Source organism: Oenanthe melanoleuca, chromosome 3 (genome assembly GCF_029582105.1).
Source record: "Oenanthe melanoleuca isolate GR-GAL-2019-014 chromosome 3, OMel1.0, whole genome shotgun sequence".
Taxonomy (NCBI): Eukaryota; Metazoa; Chordata; class Aves; order Passeriformes; family Muscicapidae; genus Oenanthe; species Oenanthe melanoleuca.
This window is the reverse complement of record NC_079336.1, coordinates 38,637,346-38,654,621: the sequence shown is the minus strand read 5'-3', so window position 1 is coordinate 38,654,621 and position 17,276 is coordinate 38,637,346. Positions and strand designations below refer to the sequence as shown.

Here is a 17,276-nt window from a genome sequence, read left to right as displayed (position 1 = left end):
CCTCCCTGTAGTAGCTGAAAAAAAAAAATTAAATACCTTTTCCATGTTTACCTTGTACCAGTTGGTGGAAACTTGAAGAAAATGCAGGAAAATAAGTGGAAAACTAAAAAGCAGGGGAGTCTCTTTCCCAGAAAGACTGTCCTGCTGTTCTAGATCATATAGAGAGAGGCCCTAGAACTAACCTCTTCTGTTCAATGTCTCTGAGCCACATTTTTAGTCTTCAATACTGAAAATTTTGAATACATGTGACCTTCTCTTTTAGCCTGTATATGTTAAGATTACTGCTGTAAACATTTTAAGGTGCAAATTTTATTCCTTCTATACCTAATTCCTGTTTCTGTAAAACAAACATTGCTCAATAAGGAAGATAAGTTGAAACAAAAAGTAGTTTTGGACAGTTTTCACCTCACATTTGAAAAAGAGCTTCTGCACGTACAGTTGTGTATAAAAAGTGATGTCATTGCTTAAGTGTTTAGTACTTATTTCTGATTAATAAATAATGTTTTTACACTGAATTTGGTAATAAGTCTGTGTACTTGAAAGCCAGCATATTTTATAGTTGCCAACCTTTGAAATTCAACATTTCTTCAGGAAAACTGTAGTACAAATGCAATACAGAATTAAAAGCTTTCAGATACAGTTCACAAACTAAAAAACAGCTGTTTCAAATAGCAGTGATTTTAAAATAGTTTTCTCTGAGCGGCATAAATTGAATTAATCAAACATTGAAATTCTTCAGGGTTTTACGCTGTTGTTGCTGTCTTGTCATAATGTTGTGCATCAAAATAGAAACCAGCTCCATGCCTTGACCTATTGCTTTGCACTTCCCCACTTCTCACCCTAGAATAGCAGTAGTAAGGTGAAATAATCTCTCTAGGGCAAGTTGAAGACTGGGCCATATTATGTTGCAGAGCAGTGGATAAGCAGCTATGTATGCTAACTGCTAAAACCCAGCTGTGCTTTTTATTCTGGCCCTGCGGCCAGCTGGCACTGAGTGAAAGCTCTGACCTTCCGAACTAGACTGGACGTGTCCTAGCTGCCTGTGGGTCCCAGCTCCATGCTGACACCTGAGACGTGCTTGGAAGCAGCCGGAGAGAGGTGGCTGGGTCAGTGCTGTTCTCTAATGGGGAGATGCTGGGGTCCTTCAGCACCGCTTCCTCTACGAGTGTGGACTTGGCCTCCGTGTCCTAGGGCATAATAACTTGCTGACAGGGCAGCCAGCAGGTGAGTGAATGCTGCTGCTGTCTGAGGTCACTGCCTGTCTGCTTTATCCCTTGGTCACTATTTCAGATTCCAGTTTACAGGCTGCAAGGTAATATATCTTTCCCACAAGATTCATTGGAATACCTTGTAAAATAATAAGGCAGTTATTGTCTTGAGGGCAGGTTCTACTCAGATGTGGAGGCATTTGTTGCCTTGGACCTTGTTAATGATCTAAACGAGTGCTTTAGGTTGTCCATAGTGAGGATCAAGGCCTGAGAGTAAAGGAAAAAAAAAAGCCAGAATACTAAGTGTTCATTTCAGTTGAGAAATAGATAAATAATTGTGTTAACTGTTAATTGTGTTAACATGTTAAAAAAAATCTCGAATATTGAAGATTTTAGGACAGAGATAGAGTCCAGTAAAAACAAATCTAATCCTACATGTAAAAGCTGTGTTCCAATTTAGTTGCATTTGTAGAAGTGGTCTTAATATTGTTACACGTTAATAAGAGAAATTGGTATGCAAAGCTGCCTTATAAACTATTAGTGAAAAAATTGAAACCTTTTGCTGAGTTTTAGTGTAATTCCACAAACTTGTTGCAACATACTATGTATTGAGGTAAAAAAGTGCTACCAGAATTAGTGAAATCCATGTTTATTATTGATAGTGGGATTTAACAGCTAGGAACAAAGGGAGCAGCACCATGAGGCTGTGCAGTGCAGTGGTGGTCTTGAATCCCAATTCTTATAACTTCTAAGATGTAAATAAGTTTATTTTGACATCTGAAAGAATTTTTATTCTGGATGGAAAGATGAACTGAGGGAAGGAAGAAACATTTACTTACCTTTTTCTTACTTTAGGATGAAAATAGTATTTGCAGTTACTTTCTGATACGTAGTGTATTAAATATGTGTCTGTGAATATCTGGAGAGTTAGTTTAAGAGGTCAGCTAAAATGTTGCATTAGTAGCCACCAGTTCACTCAACTGGTGTAAAAAAAGTTAATTTCCTAGGTACAGATAAAAATGTGAAAAGAAAGAGACAAAAGAAAGGGCAGTGTCTTCACTTATTAAAGGTTTGAATAGAATAAAAATATTCATGAAATAGGAAAGGGCCTCCATAATTAGCTTGACAAGAAAAGATAGTGAAAATAATGAAGTATTAGGTATGTTTTGCCCAGTACTCCCCCTGTTGCCAAAGTTGATCTGGTCTTGTTTAAAGCCCCCACAAAAGGCATTTGGGACTCAATGTTTCAGAGCCACACGTGTAATTTTTTTACAGTGTTGACAGTAAGTGGTCTCAAAACAAAGGCGATGTACAGTTTTTCAGATAAAAGATTTAATTTGCTATAAGTCTGCAGAATACGAGCTTGCATTCATCTCTGCATGACCCAGAGCCCCCGATGGGTGCAGCTCTTTGTGTGGTGCACTTTTGTAGAGTGATGCTCTCTTCCTATGCAGTCATGCAGTTCCTCGTGTGAGTGGTGGGCACAAGATGCCTTTGCGAGCAGGTTCCACTCCAGTTGCTTTGTCTGTGGGGTGTGTGGGGTGTCCTGCTCCCTCAGAGCCTCGAGGGCTGCTCCTGGCTGGCCACCCAAGTGGCACTGGCTGCTTTGAACTGGGTTGCTCTGAAGCAGAGAGGCTCTATTCATCTATTCTGTATTGCACTTGGCTGTGAGCCATGACTGGGTCCTGTATGCTGCTCCTGTGACCTCAGGGAATGAATTTTTCTCTTTCTTCTAAGTTTGGAGTGTTTGAAGCTACCTTCATGCTTGATGTTTTAACAGGATAGACTCAGGGATTGTATGTTAAATTCCAGGAGGATATATTCATTGAGTGGAAGGCCTGTTGAGAAGTTCTTAACAGACTGGGTAGGACAGAAGGGGTCACACTCAGTGCATTCCTGCTCATACTGGTTTTTGAGAACAGCTTCTGGACTGAAGTGTTCCCAGAACTGTGCCTAGTCTTTGTCTTGTAGAAACTGTTTGGAGCAATGCAGGTGGCTGCTCTCAGGTCTTCCACGTGTAGCAGGTTAGGTGTGTGCCAGAGGTACAAATGACTGGAAGGAGCTGGTGTGCCATTGTGGGCACACCTTCCTGCTCTGCTGTGCCTCATCAAATTCACAGCTGGCCCTGGAGCTTCACTCTAAGCAGGCTGTGGAGCTCTGCTGCCTGCCATCTGGACCTAGGGCTGCTGCTGCCTGCTCAGGGAGGATATATACGGCATGGCAAAAATTATTTCTCATGATTTCAAGAGACAGTGTGGTAATTGGGGGGTCATATTTATTTTTCTTTGTCAGATTTGAAGGTATATATTATTTAGAAATTAAAATGTGTCTGTACAATGCACAACATGCACGTGGGCACTGTCTTGTACCTATGCCGTTCTCCTGTGCAGTCATTAACAATGTGTTTTACTATTTGGTGATTTTTGTCTTGCTTAACAGCCTTGCATGACACTTGTTTGGAGAAATACATATATTTTCCCTAAGAAGCAGGCAAAGAATACTAGTCATGCCTTTTATATTTTGACTTGCTTTAAATTGCATTTATTGCCAGAGGAGATCTTGTCCTACAAACTTGTCATTTCTCTCCTTGAACTTAATTTGGTAGCTAATTTCTTCATGAAAATACAGAGAAAGCATACTAGACTCCTGAAATCTCACAGTAGTATTTCAGACATTACTCTAAAGGATGAACCATTTCCTCCAGCTTAAAATATTAAGCCAGCATTGCTTCTGCTTGCTTTGCAAGGCTTACCTATATCTGCAGTTATGTAAGTTTCAGTTATGTGATATTTCATGGGCATCTATTTAAACATACAACTATTATTTTTAGTTGAAATATAGACTATATAAAGACTTAAAAGATGTGGGATCAAGGTGGACAACCTTGGCAGCAATGGCCTTTGAACCAACAGCAGTGGATGCAGTCATTTCAGCACCAGCAAGATCCAAGTAAGTATATAGAAAGCTTTGTGGATTCATTCTTTTCATGTGTTGTCATTTAAATTTTTGAATCTTCGTAACAGAGTATGACTCATAGTTGCCTTTGTAGCTGCTCTCAAGATAATACATTTATGATGCTTTTCTGAACTAGAAAACATACATTGGTAATGTTTTTTCACATAGTTAATATATAATATGCAAATACAGGAAGAAACCTGAGTTGTCCTACACAAATTACCAACATTTTGCCTGTCATACAGATCAACATTTAGACCTCATTTACCAGATCTGTATCCCTATCAGTTCTTCAGCCAAGCTAAATCCTTTGTTTGAGAGAATCTGCTTTTTTATTCAATACCTGTGTGACAGAAGTATTAATGCAGATTATGTATACAGAAAAAAACCTCACTGGAAGACTAATACAGTTTTTGATTTAGGTTACATCAGTGATAATCATGATCTCTTGTTTGAAATTTTTTTTCCCCACCAAAAACACCAAATGCTTTAAACAGTAGAACAGAGTATACCTTAAATTGAGAATGAGGTGGCAACCATTCAAAATACCAAGAGAAATAGAGAAATGGATGAAAGTGCAGGTGTGTATTTAATACTAAGGCAAAGTGATCTGGCACACAGGTTTTACTGTCACTTTAATTTCTATTAAATTCACTGGAGAGTTTTCCTGACTTGATAATAAGCAGAAGACACACTAGTGTTCTTATCTGAGAGTGTAATTTATTTGCTTACTGGTAGGAATGGCAGTAAAGAAAAAAATAGGAGACAGAACTGTAACATGATATATGGCTAGCGTTATACAAAGGGTGTACATTGAAAAATAATCTTCTAACTATTTCTAACTATATCTTTTTTTTTTTTTCTCTCAAATCTTAATGAATTTGTAATTTAAGGATATGTATATTAATTTCTGATGTCAAAATTAGCTTGCCTATGAAAAAAGTGCATTAGTACTACCCATTCAGTGTGAATAACAATGTAAAATAATCTGCCTTATGACATTTTGAACATATGCAGAGAAACTGTATTTCAAGTCTGTACACTGATATTTGCTTTGTTTCTTTTACTATACACTGTGAATAAGTTTGAATTGTGCTCAATGCTTGCTGAGGGTAAATGTTGTCCATGCACAATAAGATATGTAATTGAGAAACAGTGATAGACTTCAGAGGTGTGAGTTCTAACTTTTTTAACTTCCTCTCTTTATTTTAGGCCAGATTGACTGGGCTGCACTAGCTCAAGCATGGATTGCTCAGCGAGAAGCCTCAGGGCAACAGAATGTAGTGGAACAACAAGGAATGATGCCAAACGGACAGGATATTTCAGGAATAGAGTCTGGTCCAAACAACCATAATAATTTTCAGGGGGATCCCAGTTTCAACAGAATGTGGCAGCCAGGTTTGTTTCCCTTCCTGTACATTCCTTTTTTTCATGTTTCTTCTTTTTATTCTTGTCAGACATTTTTTGATGTGAACATGCCCTGTCCCTCAGGCTTCAAAATGCAAAGCTGCCAGTTGACTTATTAATCACAGCTCCTACTCAGAGAGCTACTGTTGCCTCTCCTGTAGTGTAATACCTGCTTCTGGCATGATCTTGACATGTAGAACGAGTTCACAAAACAACTATGCTGGCTTTAGGTGTTTTAAAATCTTTAAAAAGGGAGATCAGCAAAATTCTGTGCAAAAAACATGTTTTTATTATGTTTCGTATACTTAGGATTTATTCTTTTTAACTTAGGTATCTGATTGTCAGCATTTTTCAATCATTGTAAGTTAAAGTTGATTGGATGCTTCTGTTAGCATTGATTATTTTCAGTAATTTTTAACTTCCTCAAAATATAATTTTTTCCAAAAATTTATTTTCTTTTTAAAACTTCGCAAGATAGCACTGGTAATAAGAATGGGATAGAAATGGGTTATATTCTGCTAAGAATTTTTCTGAAATTGTTTCCTGAAAGCTGAGTTGTGGCACTATACTATAATGCAATTTGAAGTGTATGAACAAGATAGTGAGCCTTTGTGCATGTCTTCAGTTATTTTGGGGAAAACTGCACTTCATGCTTGATTCTGTTAAGGGTTGAAAGAATAACACAATCAGTTTTCACTGTCACTATCCAAATTTATTGAAATGCATTTTTTTAACATTTAATATAAGTAGGCTTAATATGTTATTGGTAGTTCTTTTATGTGAATATAGAAGGGGGATAGCCATCAAATTTTACCTACCTGCACTAGGCTACAAGTTGTTGTAGCACATGTAAGAATTTTTAACTTTTCTACGTGTTAGAGTGTATTCTAGCTGTATTTCTGTAGAGTAAGTAGAAATTTTCACAGAAATAGAAAAGCTATGACAACACATTTTAGTTGCTACAGTAATGGATCCAATTATGATGCAGATGGGAAGAACAGTAAAAATTTGAAAAATGTACTAAAGGACTGGATGGAAGGTAGGAATTAACCTGAGAGGCTAGATACTAATTCTGTTACTGGTGAGGGTTATAAGGCAGCTCTGTCACGGTCTATAAGTATCTGTATAGGGCACATAAATTTTGTCTTTTTAAGGAGTCAGTCAAAAATTATTGCCACGAGCTATTAATTCATTCCTTAGACCCTTTTCACTCTGTTAGCCAATTGTAACATATGTTTGAGGGCTTATGACTATAGCTTATTCTAGGACCTCTGCTAGATATTGGACAATCCAAGAAATCATCCATTATCAAGACTCATGATTTTGGAGCATAGGTTTCAATGGTTGTACTGCTTACAAAACCATTTTTCTTTCCATAGTAGGTGTTTCAAATCTATTATGCAAAATGGTAAAATAGCTCCTTGCTTTTAAAATTGACTTAAAGAAGTAGAAGCCGTTTTTTAACAGTTTAAGCAAATTTAAAGTCTTGTGGTAAACTCACTATCACTAGAAATTTATGAAAACAGATTTACAGGGTGTCTGTGCCTGTCCAATTCTGCCACCCTGCCACATGTTTCAGTTCAGCTATAGCTATTTGTTTTTCTTTCATTTAGTTGAAGAAATTGAGAGAGTATGATACAGTCTGCAGATTCTTCATTGCTTTATCATTGTGATGCTTTGAAAAACCTTGTGATAAATACAAGAACACTGAGTGATTGGTGACTCACATAAATTATACTAACTTGGTATCAAATTGTATTCTAAATCCTAAACAGAATGGGGAATGCCTCACCAACCCCCTCACCCACCTCCAGATCAGCAGTGGATGACTCCAACCCCAGGTCAAATGGAAATTGTTCCTCCATCTGAAGACAGCAACAGTCAGGACAGTGGTGAATTTACTCCTGACAACAGGCATATGTTTAACCAGAACAATCACAACTTTGGGGGACCTCCCGATAACTTTGCAATGGGGCCAGTGAACCAGTTTGACTATCAGGTGAAACATATTTGTTGCTTTAATCTTGTAGACGCGCAGAGTCCCTTCCATGGATGTGTTCCTCTAATATCATCTAGCGGCGACTTTCATTCTTCAGTTCTACAAACATCTACAGAATCTGTTATCTGCTAAGATACATTTTAACCAAACACTTGTCAGAAGAGACTTTAGAGTTCTCAGTTCTGTTCAGAGGCCAAAGGGTTTTCTTTTTCTACAGTAGTAATGAGAAATGGCTGTTGTCTGCAATATTAAAATGAATCACTGTGTTCCAGTATATAAATTAACATTATGTAGCTTTGTGTTAAAAAAAAGAGAAGGAAAAAAAAATAAAGTTCAGAAAGATATGCTAAAATACGCTAATAATGTACCACAGGAAACAGTCCTGCACTTGCAGGGAGATAGACTGGATGATCCATTGATCTTTTCCATATCTATCTACTGTGATTCTTTGAATAAACAATGGTATTTCTTTAAAAAAAAAAAAATCCATATCCACTTTTTTTCTTCATTCTGGCATATAAGTTGTATAATAATCATGTAGGTGGTTTTATCACTAATAATAGCAGGGTGCATTGCACAGATCTTTAAACACAAAGAAGTTTTGTGTCTTCCCTCTATTTTCAGTATTTTTCTTTTAAAACTCCTCATATATAACTAGCTGTTTGAAAACCTACCTCCTGTTCATAAACAAACACAAGGGAAGATTGGCAGAAGCCTTTTTTTGTGTTACCTTCTAGGCTATTTTTTATCTTCTAGATTATTTTTCCTCTTAAAATTCTCTTGTTCAACAGTATTGTTAAATAGGGAAAAAATAATTTTCCAATACATGAGTTTTTTATAATTTTTGTTTATTGTCATGGGACAAACTCTTAAAATCCTAATTTCTCTAAATACTACAGAAAACTTGTTTTGCAGCGAATGAGAGAGAGATGCTTAACCTGAAACTGTAGTGGAGAGTGCTTTAGGACTAGTGACTTAAATACTCAGTAGAATATTTAATACTATACCCTTTCTCCTAAACACTCTCTTCTTAAATCATTTCATTAGGCATTTCTGAGCAGTAAATATTAAAATAAAAAACTCCTCATATATGCCTGAAAACTTATGGATTGTATACAGATTGCCCAGAGCCCAGGATCTGTACTAAAATTGCATATTTATGCATTTAATGTTTTAATCAGCCATATTTATAAGATCTGTGAAGGATTACTGGAAAGTGCACAGTGCAAAATTCTTATGTAATAAAAGGCTGAACTTTAAATTTTTGTTCTCATGCTGTAGTTAAAAGACTGCAAACATAGCTAGACTTTTAAATCTTGGTTTTGTAAACTTGTCATTTAACTGCATGCTCTGATGCTAAGCTGGCACGGAACGGATGGAGATAGATAGTGGTCATAGACAGAGCTTGGTGTTTTAGCACAATGTGAAAGGAGATTGGTTGAAGCCCTTTCAGGTTTGCCAAGTATGCCTGCTTAAGTCTAAGTTTAGTCATTAAATATTTAAAGGAAACCTGTTTCTTGGGGACCACAGTAAAAGAGATTGAGAGATCTCAGTAGCATAGAAATCATGGATTTCTACTTGCATGGATTTTTGTAGACCGACTTACTCACATGCTGCATTTAATGTTACCATGTGAAGAAAAATAAACTGCATTACTCTTTCAGCATGGGGCTGCTTTTGGTCCACCTCAAGGTGGATTTCACCCACCTTATTGGCAGCCAGGACCACCAGGACCACCAGGTCCTCCAGCACCTCCTGCACCTACTCAAAATCGAAGGGAAAGACCCTCGTTCAGAGATCGACAGCGTTCACCTATTGCGATGCCTGTGAAGCAGGAGCCTCCCCAGATTGGTACATGTTAACCACTCCCTAATGAAAAAATGTAAAAGCTGTGTTTTCTAAAGAATTGCAAAATATGAAGACCTTTTTATTTAGAAAGTAAAAGAGCAGGAAAAGAAAAAGCCATTATAAATGTTTTTTCCCACAGTCAGATGTGGGACTTGTTTTGATGGGGGTGGGGGGGTTACTTCTTTGTTTTGGGGGTTATTTTTATTCCTTTTTGGGGGGGAAAGGTTTTTTCATCTTGCAAAACTGTAAACCTTGCTTATGTAGATGCTGTGAAGCGTAGAACTCTGCCTGCCTGGATTCGTGAGGGCCTGGAAAAGATGGAAAGAGAAAAACAGAAGAAATTGGAAAAGGAGAGAATGGAGCAGCAACGTTCACAGATGTCTAAAAAAGAGAAAAAGGAAAGTGAGGAGGCTGAAGAAGGGGATGGCCCACGGTTACCTCAGAGAAGTAAATTTGTAAGTAGAAGAGTTTGTTTTTTGCTCAGGTTTGTATTTTCTGAAAGGTGTCAACTTTTCAGCCTCTTCACAGGAGAAACTCTGTTTCTGGGTACCTCATTGGTTTTGTTGTGTAAAGTAAGGTTAAGCTGTTGCTCTGTTGATAGTTACTTGATGTTCTGAAATTTCTAATGGCTAAAAGGTAGAAGTATATAATCTGATCTGTAATAGCAAAGAAACAAGGGTGAAATTGGACTTTTTTCTTTTCCTTTCGGAATCTACAGAACCTTTGAAAGTCAGAATTTCAAATCAGCAGCTGAAAAAATTCAGATACCTGTATTAACAAAACTGAGCCAATTTAGAAAACCTTGCATTGCCTTCATTTTAGCAGTTATCTTGTTTGTAGTCCAAAGTACATGTCTGGCAGGGAACTGACAACTAAGTATTTTCTTAGTTTCTGTGGGTACAGGTACCTGCATATTTTTTAGGAAGGGAGAAAATAAATGGTTTTGTGGTAACTGTAATACAGATTTCAGTACAAAGTAAATGAAGTTGACTATTACAAATAGAAACCAAGGAGCTTGATATTTTAAGTTTTTCCTGAAGTGCATAATGCTGTTCTTGTAGGACAGTGATGAGGAAGATGAAGATGCTGAAAACACAGAAGCTGTAAGTGTTGGGAAAATCAGCAGGAGTCCATCCCCAGCTCCTCAAGAGGAGCAAAGTGAACCAGAAATGACAGAAGAAGAAAAGGAGTATCAAATGGTATTAATGATGTAGTTTTCACTAAGTATTTCTGTTTAATTGCTTATATTTTTCAGGCATATCAAAGTGTGAGCCACTTTTTCTATGCCTGATACTGTCAACAGAGGCACAGTATGCATTGTACAGTAAAGCAGGGTTATATTTGCATGTCTCTTCATAATGCTGTATTTCTCATAGAAGCAAGGCTATCAGTTATATAACTTGTATTTATATTTCACAATAGTGAAAGAATGTAATGACTGTTACCTTTGCATTGATCATTCTATGTTGTTGTTGTTGTTATTATTATGATTATTATATATTATTATGATTATTATATATTATTATGATTATTATATATTATTATGATTATTATATATTATTATGGTTATTTCTATGGTTTTGCTTCACTTACCAAATTTCTGGAAACTTTTAGAGATTAAATGCACCCTTTCAAATCTGTGCTTCAACTTCAGTTCCTGTGAGAGGGCATTTAAGAAATGTATTCTTGCAAGGAAGTGCTACAATCCGAAATCCTAGATCAGCAACGGTTGCACTGTGTCTGCACAATCTTCATACTTAGAAATCACAGTTGGATACAAATTGTACAATTGAATCCTTGTTAATTAAGGCCCCGAATTCTACTAAGTTTGATGAATATATTTTTGTAGAGCATGTGGCCAGACATAAATGACTTGGACAACTACCTACCACCAATCAATTTTTGTAGAAAATATGTAATAATAAAATGCTATATAAGTAACTTCTTATACTTTTTGGAATAATAATTGAAACCAGTCTAAGTACTTTTCTGATTTACATATTAATTTCTTATATTATCTTAGACATTAGGATCAGTGCCCTGGGATAGCTGTGTGCAATACATGCAGATACAGTTCACAGTCAAAACAGAAACTTCAAAGTTGTGAAATCCAGTCACATTTAAACAGCTTCAATAGTTTTTTGGTTTTTTAGTCATGTCTCTCGAAAGAACTCATTAAATAAAATGTGCAGGAGACCACTTTCATGGTCATCAAAAGAAGTGAAGCTGTATGGATATAATTTGAATGCAACATTTATTCAAGATGTTTTGGCCTTTAATTATATATGCAATTTTTTTCAGATGATGCTGACAAAAATGCTGCTGACAGAGATTCTCTTGGATGTCACAAATGAAGAAATCTATTATGTGGCCAAAGATGTTCACCGTAAAGCAACTAAAGGTATGCCGGGTTTGGGAGGGTTTTTTTTTTTTTTTAGTTTCTTCTGCGAAAATTCTGTATTTGCATGTCTTTAGAACATTTAACCTCCATAGTTCTCCCTCAAGAACAATTCCAGTATAATGCATCCAACTTGGTAGAGTTCAAATCCAGTAATCATGTACTGTTGTCCTGTGCAGTGTATTGTGAGTTACTTGAGTTATTCCATTTTTTTCATACAATTCATTTCAGTTAAAATGGTACCTGTGTGTCAATGGCTCGAGTTGTAGCTGTTCCTTACTACTATCATCTTTATCTCAAAGCTGTTCAGAAGTGAAAAGAGATGAACTTTGAGTCCTCAAGTAGTAATTAATTTGCTTTTGCTATTAACATGTATTGTACTTACAGAACAGATTATTTTAACAGAGTTAATCTAAGTATGTAACTACTGAAGTTGAAAATTCTGTGCAAATGCTGTAACTTGGAAAGTGATTTATGAGTATATATTGGGTTTTTTTCTGTTCACTGTTAATTTGCAGTTAAATTATAAATCTTCATGGTCAGAAAATCTAGAAGTGGTTTTAAATGGATGATACGTTTTTAATGTTTCTTCTCTCCCTCCAAAGAACAGCAATAGTAGTAGATTTAACAATACCATAGACTCATGACTATGAAATCGTGGCTATTTGTGTTAACATGTTGTTCCTGTTGTTGATGTGATACAAAGCTCCTGCAAAACAGCTGGCACAGTCCAGTGCACTGGCTTCCCTCACTGGACTCGGTAAGTATGTTCCTTATTTTTGAGAGGGCTTAAAGGGGGAGTTTCACTTTTGCCTTTTGTTTCTAGTAATTGCATTTTGAAACTAGATTTTAATTGCCTGGGAATATGGGTCACTTTCTGATAACTTTATCATTATCAGCACCTTTGTTTGTTCCACAGGTGATCCTACTAATATATAAGTGGGATAATTGCTGGAGTAAAGGACTAGGCAGTGTGATTTAGTGTATGTGAATCTTGGCCTAATTTTCAAAATGTGTAAAAATTTTAGATACCTATACTTTTCAAAGTATGGTAGTTTGAGAAGCACACTGCAGCCTTCAAAGAAAGGAATACTATTTCATACTTTTCTTCTGTTTTGATCCATACAAATCAGAGGGGAAAGTTGATAGAAGAATAATGTGGAAGTCTATTAATAAAAAATATTATAATCTTTGTAATTATTATTTTATTGAAAAGCTACATAAACACAAAGGCTCCCATATCATATACTGCCAGAAACAACACAGGAAAGAGAGATTGAAATTCCATCTTGAGACACACCTGCAAGAGATTTCTCCCAACATGATGACTTTTATCATCTAAAATATACTGCAGCAGTGTCACTGATTAGTTATGTGTTCATTACATGGAATATTGATGAATTAGATTGAATGTTATCATCACAAGTATTCATGTTTCAGAACTGACTCAGTAAAGATCCTAAGGACCTCAGACTGAAAGAAATCCATGTCAGATGTTTAAATTGACTTTATCAGTCCAGTAGTTACAAATATCTCTGGGGGAGAAGAAAGTCTGTTTCTATTCCATCTCCTTACCTGTCAAAGTGCAGTATTTTCTAAATCATATGGAAAAATTGATATGGCATTCAGAATTTCTGTAGCCTTGGACTACGGAGGCAGCTGAAGTCATTTCAGAGATGTCTTCTGGGAAAGATCCCAGGCATTTTCTGTCCCGTTGCTGATACAGAGGCAGACACTGTTACAGTCTCCACAGGGAGTTTTTTTGCCTTTCCATACAATGGAAAAAAGTACCATGGTCACAGTGGTTGCTTGCTGAAAATAGACAAGCTGTTCCAGAAGGAGTAGAAGCAGACAGTGACCATCAATGCAGATACGGGGGCCTTGAACACACTGGCAAACAGCACTGGCATTTACCAGAATAAAGTGACTTCTTCAGAGACGAGGAAGTGAAGGAAGGGCAATGTTACTCTCCTCTTTGCCTCACAGAAGTATTAAGAACAAAGCTTAATCTTTCCTCGTGATAGACTGGACTTTATGCACGCAGGTGGACTGGGTGGTTATGGATCAGGAGACAGTGAAGATGAGAGAAGTGACAGAGGCACTGAATCATCTGATACTGATGATGAGGAATTACGACACAGAATAAGGCAAAAACAGGAGGCGTTTTGGAGAAAAGAGAGAGAACAGCAACTACTACTAGAAAAACAGCTAGAAGGTACTTACAATGTCTTCTTACTGTGCCACTGTATATGGAGTTTACTGCTAAATATATGTAAATCGATGGCAAAGAAACACATTTAAAGCAAAAAAAATACAAAAAAAAAAAGTATAAATAATGTATTTTTAATTCAAATTAAAAAAAAAACAAACCCAAACCTGTGATTTACTTCTGCTTCTCCATACAAGGTAATGTTTGTTCTTTTGTACAAATAATGTAGGCCAAAAGGGTAGCAGTCACCTCCCAGTGCTGGAGAGCTGTCTAGAAATGGATGCAATGTTAAGAAGTCATGAACCAAGTTCACAGGCTGGAGGAGAAAGTGCTATTATGATAGATCTTAAAATTGATGATTTCTTCCTTTAACTTTTTTATTTAAAGGCCTGAAAATAAGACATGGAGCCCTTAATAAAAGGCTGGACTAGCTAAACTTTTGGTTTTCTTCATATTCCTGTCTCTCTTTGAGTGTTTGAAGATGCAGGGATAAAACGATAGCCATATGGAGAGTGACTGAGTGGTGGCCTGTGACCTTCCTTCCTGGTGCAGGAAGCCAGATGTCAGTGTGGATACATCTCCATGTGACTTTCTGCAGAAATACAAAACTAGAGTGTAAAGCAGCTGATTCTATACATCCAAAATACTGAAGAATGCTACTACAGTGTCTCATTTGTAGCACTGTTTTGGAAAGGCAGATTTCTAATGGACAATATAGCATCTTCTGACAATACACTGTCTTCTGCTTGTATTGCCGAATAACTCGGGGACCAGCTGGAATTGTTGTCTGGGTTAAATTTGACTATTAGCTGCCATTTGGACCACTCTGGGTTTCTGGATGCTGTTTTATTCCCTAAATTAATTCAGGAAATGTTGGCCCACATCAAAAGGCCATTTTTTGGCAAAAAATGTATGTCAGTTACTTTTCCTGGATTCAATTAAAAATGGGGAAGTAAAGATGGCAGTGATGCAAAGGATCCTAGTTGAATAAAAATAACTTTTCTTTTGGAAACCTCTAGGAAACTTTCTGAGGGTCTCACTATGTGAGAAATACTTCTTCAGACCAGACAGTAATCCTCAAACCCAGATGAATGGGCCTCAAAGAAAGGCAGGAAGCATCAGTACATTCTGTTGTACTGATGAGGAGTCTTATAGAAAGGAGAAAGGGAGAATCAGGTGTGCAGAAGGGTTGCAAAAGGTAAAAGTCTTGTGTGTAAATCAGTTTGGGAGTTCTGATGTTCCAGAATATTTGTTTGATAATTTCATCTTAAGCCATGAAATAACATCAGGACTTCTAAAATGACTGGGCTCTAAAACCAAAAGGACAACTTTTCTAGAATTATAAGAAAAAAAAGGAGTGGTTTGTTAAGTAGTTGGTATGGTGGCAGTGTTTTAATTATAAGTATTATGAGAGGTGCTTGGAAACTTGGTTTTATCAAAGTAATGATGTGGAAATTGCTGACATACTGCTCAAAATTAATTGGGGTTTTTTCTGTATACTTTTTTTTTCAGAAGAAAAGCTACAAAATGAAAAAGTTTCAAAAGAGATGAATGAATTTATCAGCAAAGAACAAAATAGTAACTTAGCAACACAGGAGGCAAAAGAAATTGAAGCAGATATGGTTCATGAAAAGAAGAGATCTCCAAATGCAATTGCACCTGATGTAGAACTCAAGAAAGAGGGTAAAGAGAGGACAGGAAGGAGTGGGTCAAGAAGCTCTAGCAGTGGTAGCAGCAGCAGCAATAGCAGGAGCAGCAGCAGTAGCAGCACAGTATCCAGTTCATCGTATAGCACTAGCTCAGGTAGCAGTCGCAGCACTTCACGCTCTTCCTCTCCCAAAAGGAAGAAGAGACACAGTCGCAGTAGGACGCCGTCACATAAAGTTAGGCGCAGTAGAAGCAGGAGTTACTCCCATAGAAACAGGAGAGAGAGGAGTAGGAGCAGGGAGAAAATAAGGGAAAGGAGAAGATCTAGTAGAAATCACAGTGCTGAAAGAGGGGAGAGGCGGAGAAATCGGAGTCCTTCGAGAGAGAGAAGCTGGGATAGACGTAGAAGCGGCAGCCGCTCGAGAGACCGGCGAGCCAACCGTGCGAGCCGCAGCAGGAGCAGGGACAGACGTAAAGCTGAAGACCAGCGTAGAAGCCCTACTGGAAATAGGCACAAACATAAAAGTGAGGGTAAAGATCAAGAAAGGAAGAAGGAGCAGGGTGGAGGTGTAGATAAAGACAAAAAAAAGAACAGAGAAAGGGAGAGAGATCAGGAAAAAAGAAAAGATAAGCCAAAAAAAGAGGAAAAAGAAAGTAAGGCTGGCAATCATGACGACAGTAGATTAAAGAGAAAAAGAGACAGCGAAAGAACTTTCTCTCGCAGTGATTCAATATGTGTGAAAATAATAAGACAGGATTCCAGACAAGAAAGCAAAAAAATTACTACCAAAGATAGCAAAAAACGATCAGGCTCTGAATCTAGTGCAAGGAGTAGTTCTGAATCACCAGGAAGCAGTAAAGAAAAGAAGGCTAAGAAATCGAAGCATATTCGGTCATGCTCCATGGAGAAATCTCAAAGGTCTGGTAAGAAGGCAAGCCGCAAACACAAGTCTAAGTCACGATCAAGGTAGTATACTTTTTAAGTATTTTGTCTGACTTTTAAAAGTTTTTTTTATATTCGTCTTCATGTGTACGGCATATGAACTTTTAAAACAAAGTATGGTATTTATTAAACTTTTTGTCTTAGGCAAAAGTAACTTTGGAAAAGCTTTTAAAACTATTAATTACTAAGCCTAAAGTGTGTGTGGGTTTGGGGGTCTTTTTTTTTTTTCCAATTAACTTTTTCCCCCTTTTCCTTTATTTTTCAGATCAACAACTCCTCTCCGTCGTAAACGCTGAGGAATTTATGGCACCAGTGCTATGATGTTTAAAAATTCCATGAGTTATAAAAGGCTTGTCTCATTATAGAGGCACATTGTGGCTATGTAGGTGAAACCAGAATCCTTTTTTTATCTGTAAATAGGTGTATTTTTTCCAAATGCTGCTCAGAATTAAATACCTAATAGGATTTCTTTGTATTACATTTTTTCAAGAACGGTAGTGCTTATTAAGACTATAAAACAGGCCATTCTCTTTCAGCTGTAATGTTCTTAAAATTACTATTGAATGTACTGTGATGTCAATAAAGCTCTTTAGTTCATTTTTTGTTTAAAATTCTTGCACCTGAATTTTGTGGTAAATGGTAGAAAGTACTTAAAGAAAAAG

The 17,276-nt window shown here is 36.9% G+C and overlaps 1 protein-coding gene across 1 annotated transcript in view; it reads left to right on the top strand.

Annotated features, from left to right (window-relative positions):
* PNISR (PNN interacting serine and arginine rich protein) overlaps positions 1–17,276 on the top strand; it is a 25,601-nt gene extending 8,325 nt beyond the window's left edge. The window contains exons 2-12 of the mRNA XM_056488024.1: positions 4,039–4,157; positions 5,376–5,561; positions 7,346–7,569; positions 9,234–9,420; positions 9,682–9,872; positions 10,479–10,616; positions 11,719–11,818; positions 12,522–12,575; positions 13,860–14,030; positions 15,537–16,638; positions 16,880–17,276. Of these exons, the coding sequence (XP_056343999.1) occupies positions 4,070–4,157; positions 5,376–5,561; positions 7,346–7,569; positions 9,234–9,420; positions 9,682–9,872; positions 10,479–10,616; positions 11,719–11,818; positions 12,522–12,575; positions 13,860–14,030; positions 15,537–16,638; positions 16,880–16,910 (2,472 nt within the window). The 5' untranslated portion in view covers positions 4,039–4,069 and the 3' untranslated portion in view covers positions 16,911–17,276. The remainder of the gene's footprint in view (positions 1–4,038; positions 4,158–5,375; positions 5,562–7,345; positions 7,570–9,233; positions 9,421–9,681; positions 9,873–10,478; positions 10,617–11,718; positions 11,819–12,521; positions 12,576–13,859; positions 14,031–15,536; positions 16,639–16,879) is intronic.